Source organism: Ranitomeya imitator, chromosome 1 (assembly GCF_032444005.1).
Source record: "Ranitomeya imitator isolate aRanImi1 chromosome 1, aRanImi1.pri, whole genome shotgun sequence".
In the NCBI taxonomy this organism is placed as follows: Eukaryota; Metazoa; Chordata; class Amphibia; order Anura; family Dendrobatidae; genus Ranitomeya; species Ranitomeya imitator.
This window is the reverse complement of record NC_091282.1, coordinates 807618968-807638735: the sequence shown is the minus strand read 5'-3', so window position 1 is coordinate 807638735 and position 19768 is coordinate 807618968. Positions and strand designations below refer to the sequence as shown.

Sequence of the window (19768 nt, the reverse complement as noted above, 5' to 3'; positions counted from 1 at the left end):
ATAACTTTTTTGAATTTACCAAATGAATGCAATGAAACAAAGAGTGAAAAATGTAAAGGTGTATGAATACTTTCCATGCCCACTGTACAGTACATGAGGAGAGAGAATTTATTATTTGCAGTTGCTGGACAGCCTGAATACATGTGGGGAATGCCTGTTTGTTAGAAAATCGCCACGTGTTCAGGCTGTCTAGCAGCTGCAAATCATGCAGCTGCGGTGACAAAAACTAAATCTCCAAGCACGGCAAAATATTCAGAGAACACCCGAGCATGCTAGGGAAAACCCGAGTACCAAACATACTCACTCATCACTACCTGTGACAGGTTCTTTTTAATTAATTGATAGATGCTAGGCCTTCCTATAAGACATTGTTATATAAGTTGAAAAAATACATACTGTAGGTCCTTCAAGTTCTACCTTACTCCACCAGTAATACATTCTCTACTGCAAAATTATTTATAACACACAAAGCCATTTGTTGTGACAAAGGTATCCAGCCCTTTTGAAATGCCGTTATACAGTCTGCCATAACTACCTCTTGCTGTAAAGAATTCTGAGTACTCTAACTGTAAAGAACCCTTTCCTATTTAGCTGCTGGGGTCACCTTTCCTCCACACATAGCGAATGCCCCCAGGTCCTGTTTAAAATTTTTGGAATTAATAAGTCATATGTTAATTCTTTGTACTGATAACACATGTACACTGACAAACAAAAGGGTAACAATGTTTTAGACTTTTGACTTTCTGGCTCCATATCTCACCATCCACTACTGTTTCGAATGTGATATGGCATAATAACACTGAAGCCAGCATATTATAGAATCAATAATGATCGAGTAAGGTGAAATATCATGAAAAGTAGAATATGCTAAATGGATAAATGGGGGCCAGCTGCCAAACAACATAAACTAAAGAAGAAAAAAGGAGAACTAGGCAGCCATATGGTCCCATAAAATTAACTCTTTATTAGAATACATAAAACAACACCAGACATAGAACAGGGGTACAGCAGGGGATGCAAGTACATCCAAATGGCAATGCGGAAAACAGACCAGAAAGCCGATCCATAGACCGTGCTGCTATGCTAATACAGTGTTAGCCAGCATCTCCACACATGACAGGGTAAATGGTACGTAATCTAACGAATATAGGGCAAGTGCCCTTACATAGGGGATACACAGCAAGATTTATGCATATATCAGCATATCTATAGCGGGCGACATACCTCTGGCAGGCAGCACAAGTACAAGGAACGGCAGGCCTGACCCCGACGCGCGTTTCGGAGCGGGCAGTTTGCCAAACTATATCATGTGAGTGCCATGCCAATTGGAAGAATACAAAATGAAGTCCGTCCATCCACTCAGAAGCCAAAAGGTGGACATCCAGGCAAAATATCGGAGTCAGCAAGTCGGCTCATCACAAGGTCTATCAGTTCTGGACGAGATAAACACAGCAGTGGAGGTGGCTCGTATGCTTCATAATAGTGAGATCTCAGCAGTCCATGCAAGCATCATGCAATGCATGTTAGACAAGTTAGGAATGATGGTTCGAAAAAAAGTGAAAAGCTTCAACTTCAATATGGTCATAAGAAGTGTCGACTCGAGTTTACAGTGGAAAGTAGAAGAAGCTAGGAAGCAGGTGATTTAGAGTAATGAGACCAAAGTCAATGGACTAAGCTATGATGGGTGCAATGGGTCTGGAAAAAACATGGGGAAAAGGGGCTAACAAATCAAGAAATTGAAGGAACTGCTAAGTAAGGTGGAGGAAACCTGATGATAAGTGTCACACGAGTCACTATAGTAAATATTAACCCCAGAAGTAGAGAGAAGGACTACAATAACAGATAGCAAAAATATATACTACTGACAGAGTAAGTTAAGGGAGGTCAAACAATCCGAGGTCAGGTCCAGGAAATGGCGCAGTACAACCAGGGGAAGTTAGAGACAAAATCCAATTCACGAGCTGAGGTCAGGAAAACCAGAATGACAAGACTGATTACAGGGATCAGGCACAAGAGAAGTCAGGTCACAAGCCAAGAGTCTAAAACCAGGAAGGGAATAAAGTCAGGCTGGGTTAGGCACAGAGCAGGCACAGAGCACAGAGGGATTAGGCTTACACGGGCAGCAGCAAGTGTATGATTGACACTGGATGAAGGAGCTAGCATGCTTAAGTAGAAGACTAATCAAGGAAAGTGAACACAGATAATTGCATCACAGACCCAGCACAATCAAAACAGACTGACAGGCCCTACCCAAAGTAACGTATCAGACAAGAACAGAGTGAAGATGGCGACAATATGGCTTTTTTTCACAGCCAAAGGTGTTGAATACTTGATCGGGTAGTTTCAATGCTGAGCTATATGTGAGTATCCCACAAGATGAGTTACTTCGTACGCTCGTGTACTATGGGTATGAATAGAACATAGGATGACATAGTGTTCCAGCAGGACAATGACCCGAAACATACATCGAGATTCTCAAAAAAATGGTTCAATTACATTGAAGTAGAGGAGCTGGATTGCCCATGTAGTCCCCAGACCTCATCCCAATCGAACACAGAAAAAAAAGTGCAGAAGAAATTTAGGATCAGATTTCATTGGAGACATGTTTGAATCTGAACGAGAGCATGCCCAGAAGGATTCAAGCAGTGTTGAAAGCCAAGGGTGAATTTACAAAATACTGACAAAATATTAAAACTTAAAATGTAGATTTTTAGGAGCAAAAAGAGTAATAATGCAGTTACATGATGCAAATTTGCATAACTAATCATATGTTGAATAGTTGCAAGTAAAATTTATGTATGAGTTAGCCAAGCTGATTGTCTATAAAATTATGGTAGTCTCACGTTCGAAGCAGTAGTGGATGGTGAGATATGGAACCTGAAAGTCAAAAGTTTAAAACATTGTTACTCTCTTGATCGTCATTGTATTAATACATGTAAATGAGATCTCATTTGAGGTGTCTTTTTTTCTAAGCAAAACAAGTCCAACTTTTCCATCCACCCATTATAAGAGAGGTCTTCCATTCTTGTAATAATTAGAGATGAGCGAACCTTTCAAGGTTTGGTTTGGTTCGGACTCGGCGATCGAACTGCTGTTCACCAAGGAGTTCATCAAACTTATCCGAACATCATTGAATTCAATGGGAGGCAAAACCAAATGCATAGACAACACCTTCGGGGGGGGGGGGGGGGGGGGGCAAAAAGCTGCCCAAAAAGTTCAAATTAGTGGCAGGCACCAGGAAAAGTGGCATCAACTGACCCACAGTACAAATTTAATAATGACACAGCAGCAGTCAGCCATGGGCCATGCATGAGGTATCAGGGTCTGGGCCAGCATTTACAGCTTTGAATTTAAGTTTAAATTAAGACAATGTGGGTGAGGGACAGATGTAAGCCTACTGTGCTAGGAGCCCTGATACCTCATGCAACAGCTTAAATGTGATTTTTGATCAGCCACACTCAAGTGGCACAAATATCAGCTTGGTATACCACAAATGTTCTAAAAATTAAGGATAATAACACAGATAGTTGACTGAAAGTTATTGCAGGCCAGCCAGTCTGGGATCCCTATTGCCACAGGCAACACACGTGAAGGACACCCAACTAGGAGTACAAATATTTCCCCAAATTATTGATACACACCTCTAAAGTATCATCATTTTCCCAGAGTAGAAATATTTATTATTGCGCAGTTTTTTGAAAACTTCAGTTACTGTACAGTCTACTTAACTCCCTTTCTTTAGCAGCTCCACAGCAGTATTATTATTATTATTATTATTTATTATTATAGCACCATTTATGTGAAAAGGGGTATGCATAATAGAAACAAGTGCAATAATAGTCATTGACTGCTACTGGATGAGAGAGGACCCTGCCCATGAGGGATCACAGTCTACAAAGGATGGGTGAGGGTACAATAGGTGAGGGTAGACCTGCTTGTGCATGGTATGGTGTAGCGATGGTTAGTGTGGGTTGTAGGCTTGTTGGAAGAGGTATTTCTTCAGGTTCCATTTCAAGGTTCCCATGGTAGGCGAGAATATGATATGTTGGGGTACACTGTTCCAAAGTAGAGGAGATCTATGGGCGAAATCTAGTATGCGATTGTGGGAAGAGGAGATAAAAGGGCAGTAGAGAAGAAGATCTTGTAACGATCAGAGGTTGCATGCAGATACAGTTGTGCTCAAAAGTTTACATACCCCGGCAGAATTTTTGCTTTCTTGGCCTTTATTCAGAGATCATGAATGATAAAACCAAAACTTTTTCTCCACTCATGGTTAGTGGTTGGGTAAATCCATTTATTAAAGTACAGTGGTTTCTCTTTTAAAATCATAACGACAACCTAAAACATCCAAATGACCCTGATCAAAAGTTCACAAAGCCAGATGATCTTGGCCTGATAACACGAACAGAAGTTAATGTAAGCAGGTTGTGGAATGCAGTGACGGGCAGGAGGCAGAGCAAGGGTTAACAAGTATAGCAATTTTAATGTAACCTTTCCCGTTTTAGGTCAATTACCATAATTATTAATATTTGCCAAATGCCGGAATAATGAGAGTAATAAAAATGCCTCATTATTCTGTCATTAGGCGAATATTAATAGTTATGGTAATCCTAATTGGCCTAAAATGGCAAAGGTTTATTCTGATTTCATGTCAGATATTGAGAAAAACATGCATATGTGTCTTTTTATATAGTGTATGTAAACTTCTGATTTCAACTGTATATACACTCCTCAACATTGAAATTGCAATACCAAGAAAGAAAAGTCTTGTAATTATGAAAATTACAGGATCGGATTCCAATTAATTAATTTATTCAGTATTGAATATGAGCACGATGTCCAGCACGCAAAACATCAAGATTCACTGCTGGCAGCTCCCTTTTCAATTGCCAAGCAATGACGTAGCAGATGTGCGTCATGGAAGATAAGTCCAGAGATGCTGCAGGCCATGGTAGCAAGTTTACGTCATGCAGGCTGCTCCTAGTAGCACAGGCAACAAGTTGTCTGGCATCATGTTAAAAAACTTCTCCTGGGTTACTGTGGAGACATTTCTGCATATATACTAGCATCAGCAAAGACACGTGTGTCATGCTGCAATGATGTTGCATCAGGCTGTCTAATCAAAAGAAGAGCTAAGGATTTTGGCAGGTATCAGGTGGTACACCCACTCCCATGCAGGGCCTCAGTCGTGGCCGATGGAATGGTACATGCAAATCCATTAAAACCAACCCTAATACATACACATGTATATTTTTTTTGTTTTAGGAAATTCTGTATTTAAAATGAATGTTATCAAAGTGGTTATATCAGTTACTTAAATATACAGCTTATAATTCTACATTTTTACAAGATTTGCTGTCAACATATTTAAGAGCATAGCTTGAATGTTTAATATTTCTCTTAATTTGCCTTTTTTAATCCAAGGTCCAGTGCTATCTCTGTAGTAAAGATTCTTAGGGTACTCAGAGTTTTACGTCCTCTTCGAGCCATAAATCGTGCTAAAGGTTTAAAGGTAGGAAAAATGCAGTAGTCATTTTTTTTATGCTTGATTCTCCACCACATTTGATTTTTTTGTAGTTGCATTTACACTTACATCTCTCTTTTCTTTTTTTTTAACCTTCAACAGCATGTAGTCCAGTGTTTATTTGTAGCAATTAAAACCATTGGTAACATTGTCCTGGTAACAACGCTTCTACAGTTCATGTTTTCCTGCATTGGTGTACAATTGTTCAAGGTATGCAATTTATAAATGCATCTTCTATTTTTATCTTAATTACTTATAGTTTCCATGATAAATTGAGAGCTTTTATTTTCATTTATGTTTTTACTTGTCATTTGAAGTCTATAAAACGTGCTGTAGATGGGTGAGGACCAGGGTCCTAGTATCACTAGTAGTTACAGTATAAGCAGGCACTAAAATGCTCAAGTGCTCGAATCGAGTAACGAGTAGTGTTGAGCCACCTCCCTAGTGTTCGGGTTCGGTTCGTCGAACTGGGACGTGTTCAGCGAAATGTTCGTCGAACGTTCGACGAACACTGTCGAACTCCATTGAATCCAATGGCAGGCAAACACAAACACATACAAACAGATAGAAAACACATAGAAAACACCTTAAAAGGTGACCAAAAGCTGACAAACTGCTCAGAAGACACAGCAAACACATGGAAAAGTCACAACTACATATAGTCATGCGAAAAAAAAATAGGTGGAGGAGTGAAAGGAGGAGGAGACACAGATATAGGCATGTCATGCCCTTCTAAAATCAAGAAAGGCTGGAGTAAAAATCTAAAATCACTCTACCAACACCCAGACGTCTTGACAAAAAAATATAAAAAGAAATATATTTAGGTAGGATGGCGGTGGGTCCATTCAGAACACTTTCCTTAGAAGACGTAGTGGTACCCCCGTTGGGTGTTGTGCCAAAAAATGAACCCAATACATTCAGACTAATCCACATTTTGTCATATCCAAGGGGCAGGTTAGTAAACGACAACATCGGCGCGGAACCAAGTACAGTACTATGTACTGTACCTCCTTTGACGAGGCAATCAGGCAGGTCAAGAAGTTGGTAAGGGGCACCGTAATGGCCAAAACAGACATTGAAAGGGCGTTCCAGTTACTACCTGTGCCTCCGAATAGTGTCCTCCCATTGGGCTGCTTCTGTGAAGGAGCATACTACATAGATCGCTGTTTGCCCATGGGGTGCTCCATATCCTGCTCACTATTTGAGGCGTTTAGTTGCTTCCTCGAATGTGTCGTCATGGATGTTTGTAAGGCGGCGCATATTATCCATTACCTAGACGACTTCTTATGCCTGGGTCCAAAAGATTTGCCACAGTGTGAAAACACGCGGCAGTCCACCTGTGAGAAGGAGAGAGCTGGAGGGAGAGTGGACACCCCAGAGCCGAGGGGTTAGATTGAGAAAGAAAGAAGGCGGTATAGCTTGCTTCATGGGTGGGGTACTCTGCTGAGCAGCAGAAATTGCTACTAGGCCCAAAAGGATTTCCTGGGCCAAATGCCATTAAAAAATAGTACTTAGGTAAACAGGCGGTGTAGCTTGCTTCGTGGGTGAAGTACACTGCTGAGTAGCACCAAAGTCTACTAGGCCCAAAAGGATTTCCTGGGCTAGATGCCGTTACAAAATAGTAGTTAGGTAAACAGGCGGTGTAGCTTGCTTCATGGGTGGGGTACTCTGCTGAGTAGCAGAAATTGCTACTAGGCCCAAAAGGATTTCCTGGGCCAGATGCTGTTAAAAATAGTACTTAGGTAAACAGGCGGTGGGTGGCTGGGCTACTCTGCTGACTAGCAGACACTGAAGCTTTGGAGCAGACCTCTGAATCCCAGGACATAGTATGAGGAAACAACTCTGCAGATGACCTCACCCACCTGGAATTGACGATGGCAACATCATGTAAAACTCAGCAAGGGGACTAAATAAAAGAGTCTCCATTTTTTCCAAAAATTCCGCCACAGACACCACTTAAGTGGCATCAATTTCACCAGAGTTTTTTTAAAATGGTTGGTGAGATGATTTTCAAAAATCATCAAGCTTTTAGTCTCCCCAAGATAACACAGGGGTAGAAAAGTCCTTGCGGATCCAGGATTTGTTCATCTTGATGAACGTTAGTTTGTCTACATTGTCACTGGACAGCAGCGTGCGCTTATCTGTCAGCACACCACCAGCAGCGCTGAACACACGTTCAGAGAGAACGCTGGCTGCGGGGCACGACAAGATCTCCAAGGCGTGAGTGGTGAGCTCAGGCCATTTTTCAAGATTGGAAGCCCAAAATGAGCAAGGGTCCAGTTCCACAGTCATGGCATCGATGTTAACTTGGAGATACTCTTGTACCATCCTCTCTAGGCGTTGGCTACCCATCAGACTTCTTGTCTCCTGTGGCCTTGCAAAGGATGGTCTAAAAAAAACTTGAAACGATTGGAAAAAATTGCTGTTACCACCAGATACGATGTTACTGTTATGGTTTGAGTGATGAGTGATGACTTAATAGTCCCACGGTCGGCAAGTTAGAACTCAGAGATTCACTACGTGCGCCAATGGTGTTTTGTGGAAAAGCAGATGTTAGATTCTGTAACAGTCTCTGCTGATACTCCTGCATTCGTGAATCCCTTTCTATGGCAGGAATTATTTCGCCAAATTTACTTTTGTACCGGGGAGCTAAGAGTGTGGCAACCCAGTAGTCGGCATTACTTCGGATTCTGACAATCCGAAGGTCATGTTGCAGGTAGTGCAGCAAGAAGGCATTCATGTATCTTGCGCATCCAGGAGGACCAAGTCCTTGTTGTCTTGGTGGTGGCGAGGTGAGAATCATGCTTCCTTCGTCTGCCCTTTCCCCTCAACCTTGGAAAACAGATATTTGATCAAGTCTCCCTCATCTGATGAGTCTTCCATGCCCAGCGCCATTTTGTCCTCCACTTCTTCCTCGCCTCCTGCACCTTCCTCAACAGTTTGGCTGCTACCATGCGCCCTCGGTAATCCCTCTCCCCAAGCCTCCAATGCCAGCCGCCTTGGTGCGGCCAACCTTCTTGACCTTGGAGATATTATCCCTTCTGCATATGACTCCTGCTGTTCCTCCTCCTCTTCCTCCTCTTGTTCCACCACCTGACTCCGAACTCTGTGTAAGGTGTGCTCCAGCATGTAGATCACCGGAATGGTCATGCTGATAATGACATCGTCAGCACTAAACATCTTTGTTGCTATTTCAAAACTGTGCAGAAGGGTGCATAGGTCCCTGATCTGAGACCACTCCTGCAGCGTGATTTGCCCCACTTCTTGATCTCATTGGCCCAGACTATACATCATAAAGTATTGCACCAGGGCTCGCCGTTGCTGCCACAGTCGCTGCAACATGTGCAGAGTTGAATTCCACCATGTGGGCACATCGCATTTCAGCTGGTGAACTGGCAGGCCCAATGACTTCTGTAGAGATGTAAGTCGTTGAGCTGCGGGATGTGAATGGCGGAAGGGAGCACACAGCAACCGTGCCCTCTGCAGAAGCCCATCTAGTCCGGGATAGTGGGATAAAAATTGCTGGACAACCAGGTTCAAAATGTGAGCCATACAAGGCACGTGTGTGACATTGCCCCGGCGAAGGGCCGCACCCAGGTTTGCAGCATTGTCGCACACAGCCTTCCCTGGCTACAGATTGAGTGGAGACAACCATTGATGGAACTCGGTCTCCAGAGCTGACCACAACTCCTCAGCTGTGTGACTCACATTTCCCAGACATTTCAATGTAAACACTGCCTGATGCGGTTGAGCGCTGGTGACAGCATAGTGAGGAGGTGTGCAGGATTCCTTCTAAGCAGTTACAACGTGGGTGGCATTACCAGACAGGCTTTGGGTGCAGGTGGAGGACCGAGAGGAGGTTGAGGAGGCAGAAGCAGTGGAGGAACTTCTAGATACAGAGGATCGATGAGCAACTCATGGGGACGGCAAGACTTGGACAGCAGCCCCTTCTCCTGATGTCGCCGTAGTTACCCAGTGCCCAGTCATCGACATGTAACGCCCCTGTCCATGTCTACTCGTCCAAGTGTCTGTGGTGAAATGCACCCTGTCACACACAGAGTTTCTCAAGGAAGCGGTGATGTTGTGTGTGACATGCTGGTGTAGCACAGGCACAGCTTTCTTTGAGAAGTAGTGGTGACTGGGCATCTGGTACTGGGGCACTGCGACGGACATAAGGTCTCGAAAATCCTCTGTGTCCACCAGGTGGAAAGGCAGCATTTCTATAGCCAACAGCTTGCAGATGGAGAAATTCAACCTCTTAGCTTTTTCATGGCTAGGAGGAAATGGTCTTTTACTTGTCCACATCTGAGGGACTGAGGGCTGGCTGCTATGCTTAGACGGAGTTGAGTAGGGTGTCCCCGGCAAACTGCTGGTCTGTGAGGAAGGTGCAGACTGAGATGTTATGTTGCCTTGATCAAAATGTGGTGTCGATGTCAGAGAGCGCTCAACAACAGCAGGTGTTTCCACTTGCAAATGTCCTGATGACCTGCCAATCACACTGGCTGTTGCGGGTAAAAAGGTGTAAGGTCTGCGTCCAAAACCATGTGCGACTGCTGTCCCCACAGTCACAGAGGATGAAGAGGACGCGGATGCACTTGATGGGGCAGATGGTGGTTGACCCGGCCCACTAGGCCGCATTGTAGCACAGTGAGCTTCCCACTGCAACTTATGCCTCATATCCATGTGACGGTTCATGCATGAAGTACTCAAGCTAGTCATTTTTTGTTCTCTACTGAGATTTTGTTGACAAATCTTACAGACAACATGAGTTGGGTCATCCTTTACAATGTCAAAAAATGCCCAGGCTATGCAAGGGTTAGAACCCATGTGACCTGAAGAGCCACCACGATTTCTGGTCTGACGCACAGTTGAGGTTGAGGATGCAGTTGTTGACGTGCTTCCAGTACTCCGTCTCTGTCCAGGAAGGCGCAACGTTACCTCGTCGTCAGACTCCGTCACTAGCATCCTCCTCCACCTCCTCTGCTGACCTCATGGACTGGCGGACTGGGGGTTTGACAGTAAGTGGGGTCTACAACCTCGTCATCATCATCCTGTGTGTTCTCATACCAGTCATCCTCAGAGCCAACCTCTTACTGCCCTGACCGAAAACTCAAGTTTTCGTTCCAATCAGGTATCTCAGTCTAATCATCATCTTCCTCATTGTCTCCACCAACAGGAGTTACAGTTTGGGAACGAGGGTCTACATTATGCTCAGAACCTTCTTCATCTGGGCCTGGATCCGACTCACAAAAATTCTGGGCATTAGTGCAGATCATTTCCTCGTCTGGATTCACAGAAGCTCTGGAACAGACCTCTGATTCCCAGGCTATATTATGCGTAAACAGCTCTACAGACTCAACCATGTGTGTTACCCCATGCTCAGACAGGCAGCTGGAGACTTGGGAGCTGTGAGGAAGCAAGTGCGATTGGGGTGACAACTCTGAGGACTGGAGTAGTTGTGATGTTGAAGTTGACATGGAGGAGAGCCCACTTGAACGAGCACTTGATATGCGTTCAAGCACCTGCTGTTTTTGTGCCTCATCTGGAATTTTTGGCGATGCTTGTAGCGATGATCATAAGAAAGGGATCATATCAGATTGTGCACGAAAAGAAGTAGACATCTTACTTTGGCTTAAAGATGGTCTTTCTTCTGCAGATGTTACTGTTGCTTTACCACCTATCCCACGGACACAACCTTTTTTTCCCTTTTTAACATGCCTATTCCCCTTTCCACCAGCAGGCCTTTTGTGTTATGATCCGATGACCTTGGAGCCGCATGAAACTTTCTCTGGAGTAGGTGGAAACTGTAGTGACCGCAAATCCTGAACTAACACCTCGACACAGCCGGAGGACTAAATACCCCTATAGATGGAAATAGGAATTCTACCTTGCCTCAGAGCAGAACCCCAAAGGATAGGCAGCCCCCCACGAATATTGACTGTGAGTAGGAGAGGAAAGACACACGCAGGCAGAAAACAGGATTTAGCAAAAGAGGCCACTCTAGCTAAATAGGAAAGGATAGGACAGAATACTAAGCGGTCAGTATTAAAACCCTTCCAAAAGTATCCACAGCAGATAATACAAAAAATTCCACCATCTAACTAAAGATGTGGAACGTATATCTGCAACTCCTGAGAATCCAACAAGACTGAGAAAATACTGACACAATCTAAGCTGGACAAGAAAAAACAAATGAATAGCACTGAATTATCAAGCACACGTGTGCCACAGAAACAAAACCAGACACTTATCTTTGCTGATTTGGCAGCAAGGCAGGAGGAACCAGACAGAGGTCCAACACCTCCCAACAACCATGGACAACTGGCAAGGACTAATGAATCCTGCAAACCTAAATACCCCAGTCAGAACTGCAATCAGCAGATACACCTGACCAGGACTGCAACCCAGTGACAACTGCATTACCACCTACAACCACCGGAGGGAGCCCAAAAGCAGAATTCACAACAGTACCCCCCCCTTGAGGAGGGGTCACCGAACCCACACCAGAGCCCCCAGGCCGATCAGGACGAGCCAGATGAAAGGCACGAACCAAATCAGCAGCATGGACATCAGAGGCAAAAACCCAAGAATTATCCTCCTGGCCATAACCCTTCCATTTGACAAGGTACTGAAGCCTCCGCCTCAAAAAACAAGAATCCAAAATCTTCTCAACCACATACTCCAACTCCCCATCAACCAACACAGGGGCCGGAGGATCAACAGAGGGAACAACGGGCACCACATATTTCCACAATAAAGATCTATGGAAGACATTATGGATAGCAAAAGAGGCCGGATTAATAATCCCAGAAATCCTATAAGGACCAATAAACCGAGGCTTAAATTTAGGAGAAGAAACCTTCATAGGAACATGACGGGAAGACAACCAGACCAGATCCCCAACCTGAAGCCGGGAACCAACACACCGACGACGGTTAGCAAAACGTTGAGCCTCCTCCTGAGACAACACCAAATTGTCCACCACATGAGCCTAAATCTGCTTCAACCTGTCAACCACAGAATCCACACCAGGACAGTCAGAAGGCTCAACCTGCCCAGAAGAAAAACGAGGATGAAAACCAAAATTACAAAAGAAAGGCGAAACCAAAGTAGCCGAACTAGCCCGATTATTAAGGGCAAACTCGGCCAATGGCAAGAAGGCCACCCAATCATCCTGATCAGCAGACACAAAGCATCTCAAATAAGTCTCCAAAGTCTGATTAGTTCGCTCGGTCTGGCCATTTGTCTGAGGATGAAATGCAGAAGAAAAAGACAAATCAATGCCCAGCCTAGCACAAAAGGCCCGCCAAAACCTAGAAACAAACTGGGAACCTCTGTCGGACACAATATTCTTCGGAATTCCATGCAAACGAACCACATGGTGAAAAAACAACGGAACCAAATCTGAAGAGGAAGGCAATTTAGGCAAAGGCACCAATTGAACCATCTTAGAGAACCGGTCACAAACAACCCAGATAACCAACATCCTCTGGGAAACCGGAAGATCAGAAATAAAATCCATAGAAATATGTGTCCAGGGCCTCTCAGGGACCGGCAATGGCAAAAGCAACCCACTAGCACGGGAACAACAAGGCTTGGCCCGCGCACAAGTCCCACAGGACTGCACAAAAGAACGCACATCACGTGACAAAGAAGGCCACCAAAGGACCTACCAACCAAGTCTCTGGTACCAAAAATACCAGGATGACCAGCCAACACAGAACAGTGAACCTCAGAAATCACTCTACTAGTCCATCTGTCAGGAACAAACAGTTTCTTCACTGGACAGCGGTCAGGTCTGTCAGCCTGAAATTCTTGAAGAACCCGTCGTAAATCAGGGGAAATGGCAGAAAGGACCACCCCTTCTTTCAGACTGCCGACCGGTTCAAGGACCTCAGGAGAATCAGGCAAAAAACTCCTAGAGAGGGCATCAGCCTTAATATTCTTAGAACCCGGAAGATACGAGACCACGAAATCAAAATGGGAAAAAAACAAGGACCATCTAGCCTGTCTAGGATTCAGCCGTTTGACAGATTCGAGGTAAATCAGATTCTTATGATCGGTCAAGACCACAATACGGTGCTTAGCTCCCTCAAGCCAATGTCGCCACTCCTCAAACGCCCACTTCATAGCCAACAACTCCCGATTGCCGACATCATAATTGCGTTCAGCAGGAGAAAACTTACGGGAAAAGAAGGCACATGGTTTCATCAAGGAACCAACAGGATCCCTCTGTGGCAAAACGGCCCCTGCCCCAATCTCAGAAGCGTCAATCTCAACCTGAAACGGAAGAGAAACATCCGGTTGGCGCAACACCGGATCAGAAGTAAATCGGTGTTTAAGCTCCTGAAAGACAGAGACAGTCGCAGAGGACCAATTCGCCACATCAGCGCCTTTCTTCGTCAAATCGGTCAAGGGTTTAATCACGCTGGAAAAGTTAGCAATGAAACGGCGATAAAAATTTGCAAAACCCAAAAATTTCTGAAGGCTCTTCACGGATGTGGGTTGAATCCAATCATGAATGGCCTGAACCTTAACCGGATCCATCTCCATAGATGAGGGAGAAAAAATGAAGCCCAAAAAAGAAACCTTCTGCACCCCAAAGAGACACTTAGACCCCTTCACAAACAAAGCATTGTCACGAAGGATCTGAAATACCATCCTGACCTGTTCCACATGAGACTCCCAATCATCGGAAAAAATCAAAATATCGTCCAAATATACAATCAAGAATTTATCAATATAGTATATAGTATCCGGAAGATATCATGCATGAAGGACTGAAAAACAGATGGAGCATTAGTGAGCCCGAATGGCATCACAAGGTATTCAAAATGGCCTTCGGGCGTATTAAACGCAGTTTTCCATTCATCACCCTGCTTAATATGAACAAGATTATATGCCCGCCGAAGGTCAATCTTCGTAAACCTACTAGCCCCCTTAATCCTAGCAAACAAATCGTAAAGCAAAGGTAAAGGGTATTGAAACTTGACCGTGATCTTATTCAAGAGGCGATAATCAATACAGGGTCTCAAGGAGCCATCCTTCTTAGCAACAAAAAAAAATCCCGCTCCCAACGGTGAAGAAGATGGCCGAATATGCCCTTTCTCCAAAGACTCCTTAACATAACTCCGCATGGCAGTATGTTCAGGCACAGACAGGTTGAAAAGTCGGCCCTTAGGAAACTTACAGCCTGGAATCAAGTCAATCGCACAATCACAGTCCCTGTGCGGTGGAAGGGAACTGGACTTGGGCTCATCGAATACATCCTCAAAATCAGACAAAAACTCTGGAATTTCAGAAGATGAAGAAGAGGAGATTGACATCAAAGGAACATCATTATGAAACCCCTGACAACCCCAACTAGTCACAGACATAGACTTCCAATCCAACACAGGATTATGTACCTGCAACCACGGAAAACCCAGCACGATAGCATCATGCAAATTATGCAACACCAGAAATAAACAATCTTCCTGATGGGCTGGCGCCATGCGCATGGTCACCTGTGTCCAAAACTGGGGCTTATTTTTAGCCAAAGGTGTAGCATCAATGCCCCTTAAAGAAATAGGGTTCTGCAAAGGCTGCAAGGGAAAACCACAACGCCTGGCAAACTCAAAGTCCATTAAGTTCAAGGCGGCACCTGAATCCAAACGCCATGACAGAAAATGATGACAGTGAGCAGATCAAGGACACAGATAACAGAAATTTAGGTTGTACAGTACTGATAGTAAATGAGCTAGCGATCCTCATTGTCCGCTTAGGGCAGACTGAAATGACATGAGAAGCGTCGCCACAATAATAACACAACCTATTCTGAAGTCTGAATCCTTGTCGTTCTGTTCTAGACAGAATCCTATCACACTGCATTGGCTCAGGAATCTGCTCTGAGGACAACGCCACAGAGCGCACAGTTCTGCGCTCCCGCAAGCGCCGGTCAATCTGAAAGGCCAGAGACATAGAATCACTCAGACCGAAAGGCGTGGGAAACCCCACCATAACATATTTAACGGATTCAGAAAGACCCTTTCTGAAAATTGCCGCCAAAGCATCATCATTCCATTTAGTCAACACAGACCATTTTCTAAATTTCTGACAATACAATTCTGCCGCCTCTTGACCCTGAGACAGGGCCAACAAGGTCTTCTCCGCTTGATCCACAGAATTCGGTTCGTCATATAATAATCCTAAAGCCTGAAAAAAGGAGTCTACATTAAGCAAAGCCGGATTCCCAGATTCCAGGGAAAATGCCCAATCCTGTGGATCGCCACGCAGCAGGGAGATGACGATTTTAACCTGCTGAATGGAATCACCGGAGGATCGAGGTCTCAGAGCAAAAAACAGTTTACAGTTGTTTTTAAAACTCAAAAATTTGGACCTGTCACCAAAAAACAAATCAGGAGTAGGAATCTTCAGCTCTAAAACAGGAGTCTGAACAATATAATCAGAAATACCCTGCACCCTAGCAGCAAGCTGGTCTACACGAGAAGCTAATTCCTGAACATCCATGCTAGCACAAGACTCCTCAGCCACCCAGAGAAAAAGAGGGAAGAGAAGACAAAGCAGACTGCAGAAAAAAAAATGGCCCAACACCTTTCTTCCCTTCTTCTGAGATGCATTTATCTGATTATTGGCCAGTTGTACTGTTATGATCCGGTGACCTTGGAGCCGCATGAAACTTTCTCTGGAGTAGGTGGAAACTGTACTGACCGCAAATCCTGAACTAACACCGCAACTATAAGTAGCCGTGGGGTGTGCCTAACAAACCCTAGACACTTCGACACAGCCGGAGGACTAAATACCCCTATAGATGGAAATAGGAATTCTACCTTGCCTCAGAGCAGAACCCCAAAGGATAGGCAGCCCCCCACGAATATTGACTGAGTAGGAGAGGAAAGACACACGCAGGCAGAAAGCAGGATTTAGCAAAAGAGGCCACTCTAGCTAAATAGGAAAGGATAGGACAGAATACTAAGCGGTCAGTATTAAAACCTTTCCAAAAATATCCACAGCAGATAATACAAAAAATTCCACCATCTAACTAAAGACGTGGAACGTATATCTGCAACTCCTGAGAATCCAACAAGACTGAGAAAATACTGACACAATCTAAGCTGGACAAGAAAAAACAAATGAATAGCACTGAATTATCAAGCACACAGCATGTGTGCCACAGAAACAAAACCAGACACTTATCTTTGCTGATTTGGCAGCAAGGCAGGAGGAACCAGACAGAGGTCCAACACCTCCCAACAACCATGGACAACTGGCAAGAACTAATGAATCCTGCACACCTAAATACCCCAGTCAGAACTGCAATCAGCAGATACACCTGACCAGGACTGCAACCCAGGGACAACTGCATTACCACCTACAACCACCGGAGGGAGCCCAAAAGCAGAATTCACAACACTTTTGCCACTCATTTTAGTGCTTAACTAATTGGCAACTCTGTATCTGTAGTTGTTGGCACAACAACCGATGGATGAAAACCGAGCAGAACTGAGTGGCCAAACTGTGGTACTAGCAGGGCCGGCTCCAGGTTTTCGAGGGCCCCGGGCGAAAGAGTCTCAGTGGGCCCCCCACTTTAACACATACCCCGATTTATGATGCACAGATACGGCAGAGAAATGTATAGTACAATGCCAGATTTAACTTCTTACATGAGTGACAGCTATTGTAAATTCTGCAGTGCATATATACAGGACAGGAGGAGTGATACTGTGCAGTGTATATATACAGGAGGAAAGGTGCTGTGCAGTGTATATATACAGGGGGAGAGGTGCTGTGCAGTGTATATATACAGGGGGAGAGGTGCTGTGCAGTGTATATATACAGGGGGAGAGGTGCTGTGCAGTGTATATATACAGGGGGAGAGGTGCTGTGCAGTGTATATATACAGGGGGAGAGGTGCTGTGCAGTGTCGTGAGCAGGGCGTTGTTGTATCAGAAAATCTTTTCTGTTTTGAGTTTTTCTATGAAACAAAGACTTTTCTACATAAACAACGTTGTTTGGTTTTGCGGCCCCAACAGATCTGTGCTACAAAGTAACAGGCGGCTCGGGCATTAATGAGGGACCTGATGCTGAATCCTTTCCACAAACCCTAATGACCCAATTAGTGCCCCGTCATTAGAACCTCATTAAACACCTCCTTGTCCTGAGTAGTCATGTACAGTACGAGGGGATCCTGCAGCCCACCCCCTGACTGCTCCATACCATACACTGCCCTCTGTCGCTCTCACTATTATCCTGTGCATTTCTCCTTCATCGTTACCCCATGTTACACTTGTCACCCCCACTACAGAGTAGCCGGGCAGCCAATGTCACCCCCTCCCGGACCCTAATGGCAGCAGGAAATGTCTGCTCCTCTATTGGGTTGGAACCTGATTTAATCAAGGAATAATGTGGATTTGTTGCCGGTGGCCGCAGGGGAAGGGTTAAGTGATGCCATGTCCTTGGTGGGAGCAGTGGCAGCTGCTGGGACCTGGACAGACACAACCAATGTTGCTGTGACTGCACAGTGTGACCTGGAGGAGAGAAGCGGAGACTCCGGAGCAGAAATCACCCACATGCCAGCACTGGGCAGAGTCCCTCCAGTCACCAGCCTGGGGCCACGGGGCCCCAACGTACAGCCCACAGCTCAGTTTTATCCATGGCAGCAGCTCCCCTTCCTCCTGGCATCTGGTTAACCCCATTTATGCGGGTCGGATTGTTATCTTTAAGGTTCAGCAATAACCTTCATACAGATGGGAAGGGGTTAAGCTTCTTCCTACCCCACTGGTGCAGGTTTGGTGCAGCATGCATGTATTCTGGGAGAGCTGGGTGGCTGCAGGTTGCAGGCTGCACCCCACCAGCTGCTCCTCCAGACATCACCCACATTTTTAGGCAGCGGAGACAGACAGCAGCAGACTGAGCCACAAGACCAACTGCAACCACTGCTCTGCTGGATACCATAGTACTCACTCAGTCACTGGTAGGAGCTCCGGAATCTGCCTGATAAACTTCAGCACTGCAGCCAGCCAGGGGCCAGAGCAGAGAACTGCTCTCTCCACCCACAATGTCACACTGGCTGCCTTCTCTTAACCCCTATGTGTGCCTGCCTGGCTGCACTGACTGAATGAGAAGATGCTTGTGTCAGAGCTGGCACATAGGGGTTAAGAGAACGCAGCCAGTGTGACTTTGTGGGCGGAGAGTTCTCCTGCTCTGCTCTCCCAGCTGTATCTATGACAGCTTGAGTGGGCCCCCCTCTCTCCCCAGGGCCCCGGCATTTGCCCAGGTGCGCCGGGTGCTGACGCCGGCCCTGGGTACTAGGCCCAAAACTATTAACTGGGTTAGATGCAGTAAAAATTTAGATACACAGGCGGTATAGTTAGTTTCACAGGCGGGCTACTCTGCTGACGTGCAGACACTGCTTCTAGGCCCAAAACTATTAACTGGATTAGATGCAGTAAAAATAGAGATACACAGGCGGTATAGTTAGTTTCACAGGCGGGCAAACTGTTGACGTGCAGACACTGCTCCTAGGCCCAAAACTACTAACTGGATTAGATGCAGTAAAAATAGAGATACACAGGCGGTATAGTTAGTTTCACAGGCGGGCTACTCTGCTGACGTGCAGACACTGCTCGTATGCCCAAAAATATTGACTGGATTAGATGCAGTAAAAATTGAGCTACACGGGCGGTGTAGTTAGCTTCACAGGCGGGCTACTCTGCTGACGTGCAGACACTGCTCCTAGGCCCAAAACTATTAACTGGATTAGATGCAGTAAAAATTGAGATACACAGGCGGTGTAGTTAGTTTCACAGGCGGGCTACTCTGCTGACGTGCAGACACTGCTCCTAGGCCCAAAACTATTAACTGGGTTAGATGCAGTAAAAATTGAGATACATAGGCGTTGTAGCTAGCTTCACAGGGGGCTACTCAGATGACTATCAGACAATGCTACTAGCCCAAAAGGATTGGCTGAGCTAGATTACACCAAATGCTGTGACAAACACTTGCACAGCACTGGCACAGACCTGCCTGGCAAACAGTGCTATGAACTGCTGTAACCCATCCTGAAAAGGGCTGATATTACAACTAGTCCCGACTCCTCCCGACTCCCTAAACCTATCTCTCTGAAAATTCGCTCCAAAAAAAAAAAACGGGAAAGAAAAATAAAATGGAGATCGGCATTATTTCAGCACAGATCTATCCCCCGCCCCCTCGCCCACTATACACTGAAACAGTCTATTAACAATG

At 45.2% G+C, this 19768-nt stretch overlaps 1 protein-coding gene across 2 annotated transcripts in view; it reads left to right on the top strand.

Moving 5' to 3' along the window:
• The window catches only part of CACNA1S (calcium voltage-gated channel subunit alpha1 S), a 592997-nt gene that overhangs the window by 371262 nt on the left and 201967 nt on the right, over window positions 1–19768 (top strand). For both annotated transcript variants that reach the window (XM_069739086.1, XM_069739077.1), the window contains exons 22-23: window positions 5425–5512; window positions 5627–5734. In XM_069739086.1, coding sequence (XP_069595187.1) covers window positions 5425–5512; window positions 5627–5734 — 196 coding nt within the window. The remainder of the gene's footprint in view (window positions 1–5424; window positions 5513–5626; window positions 5735–19768) is intronic.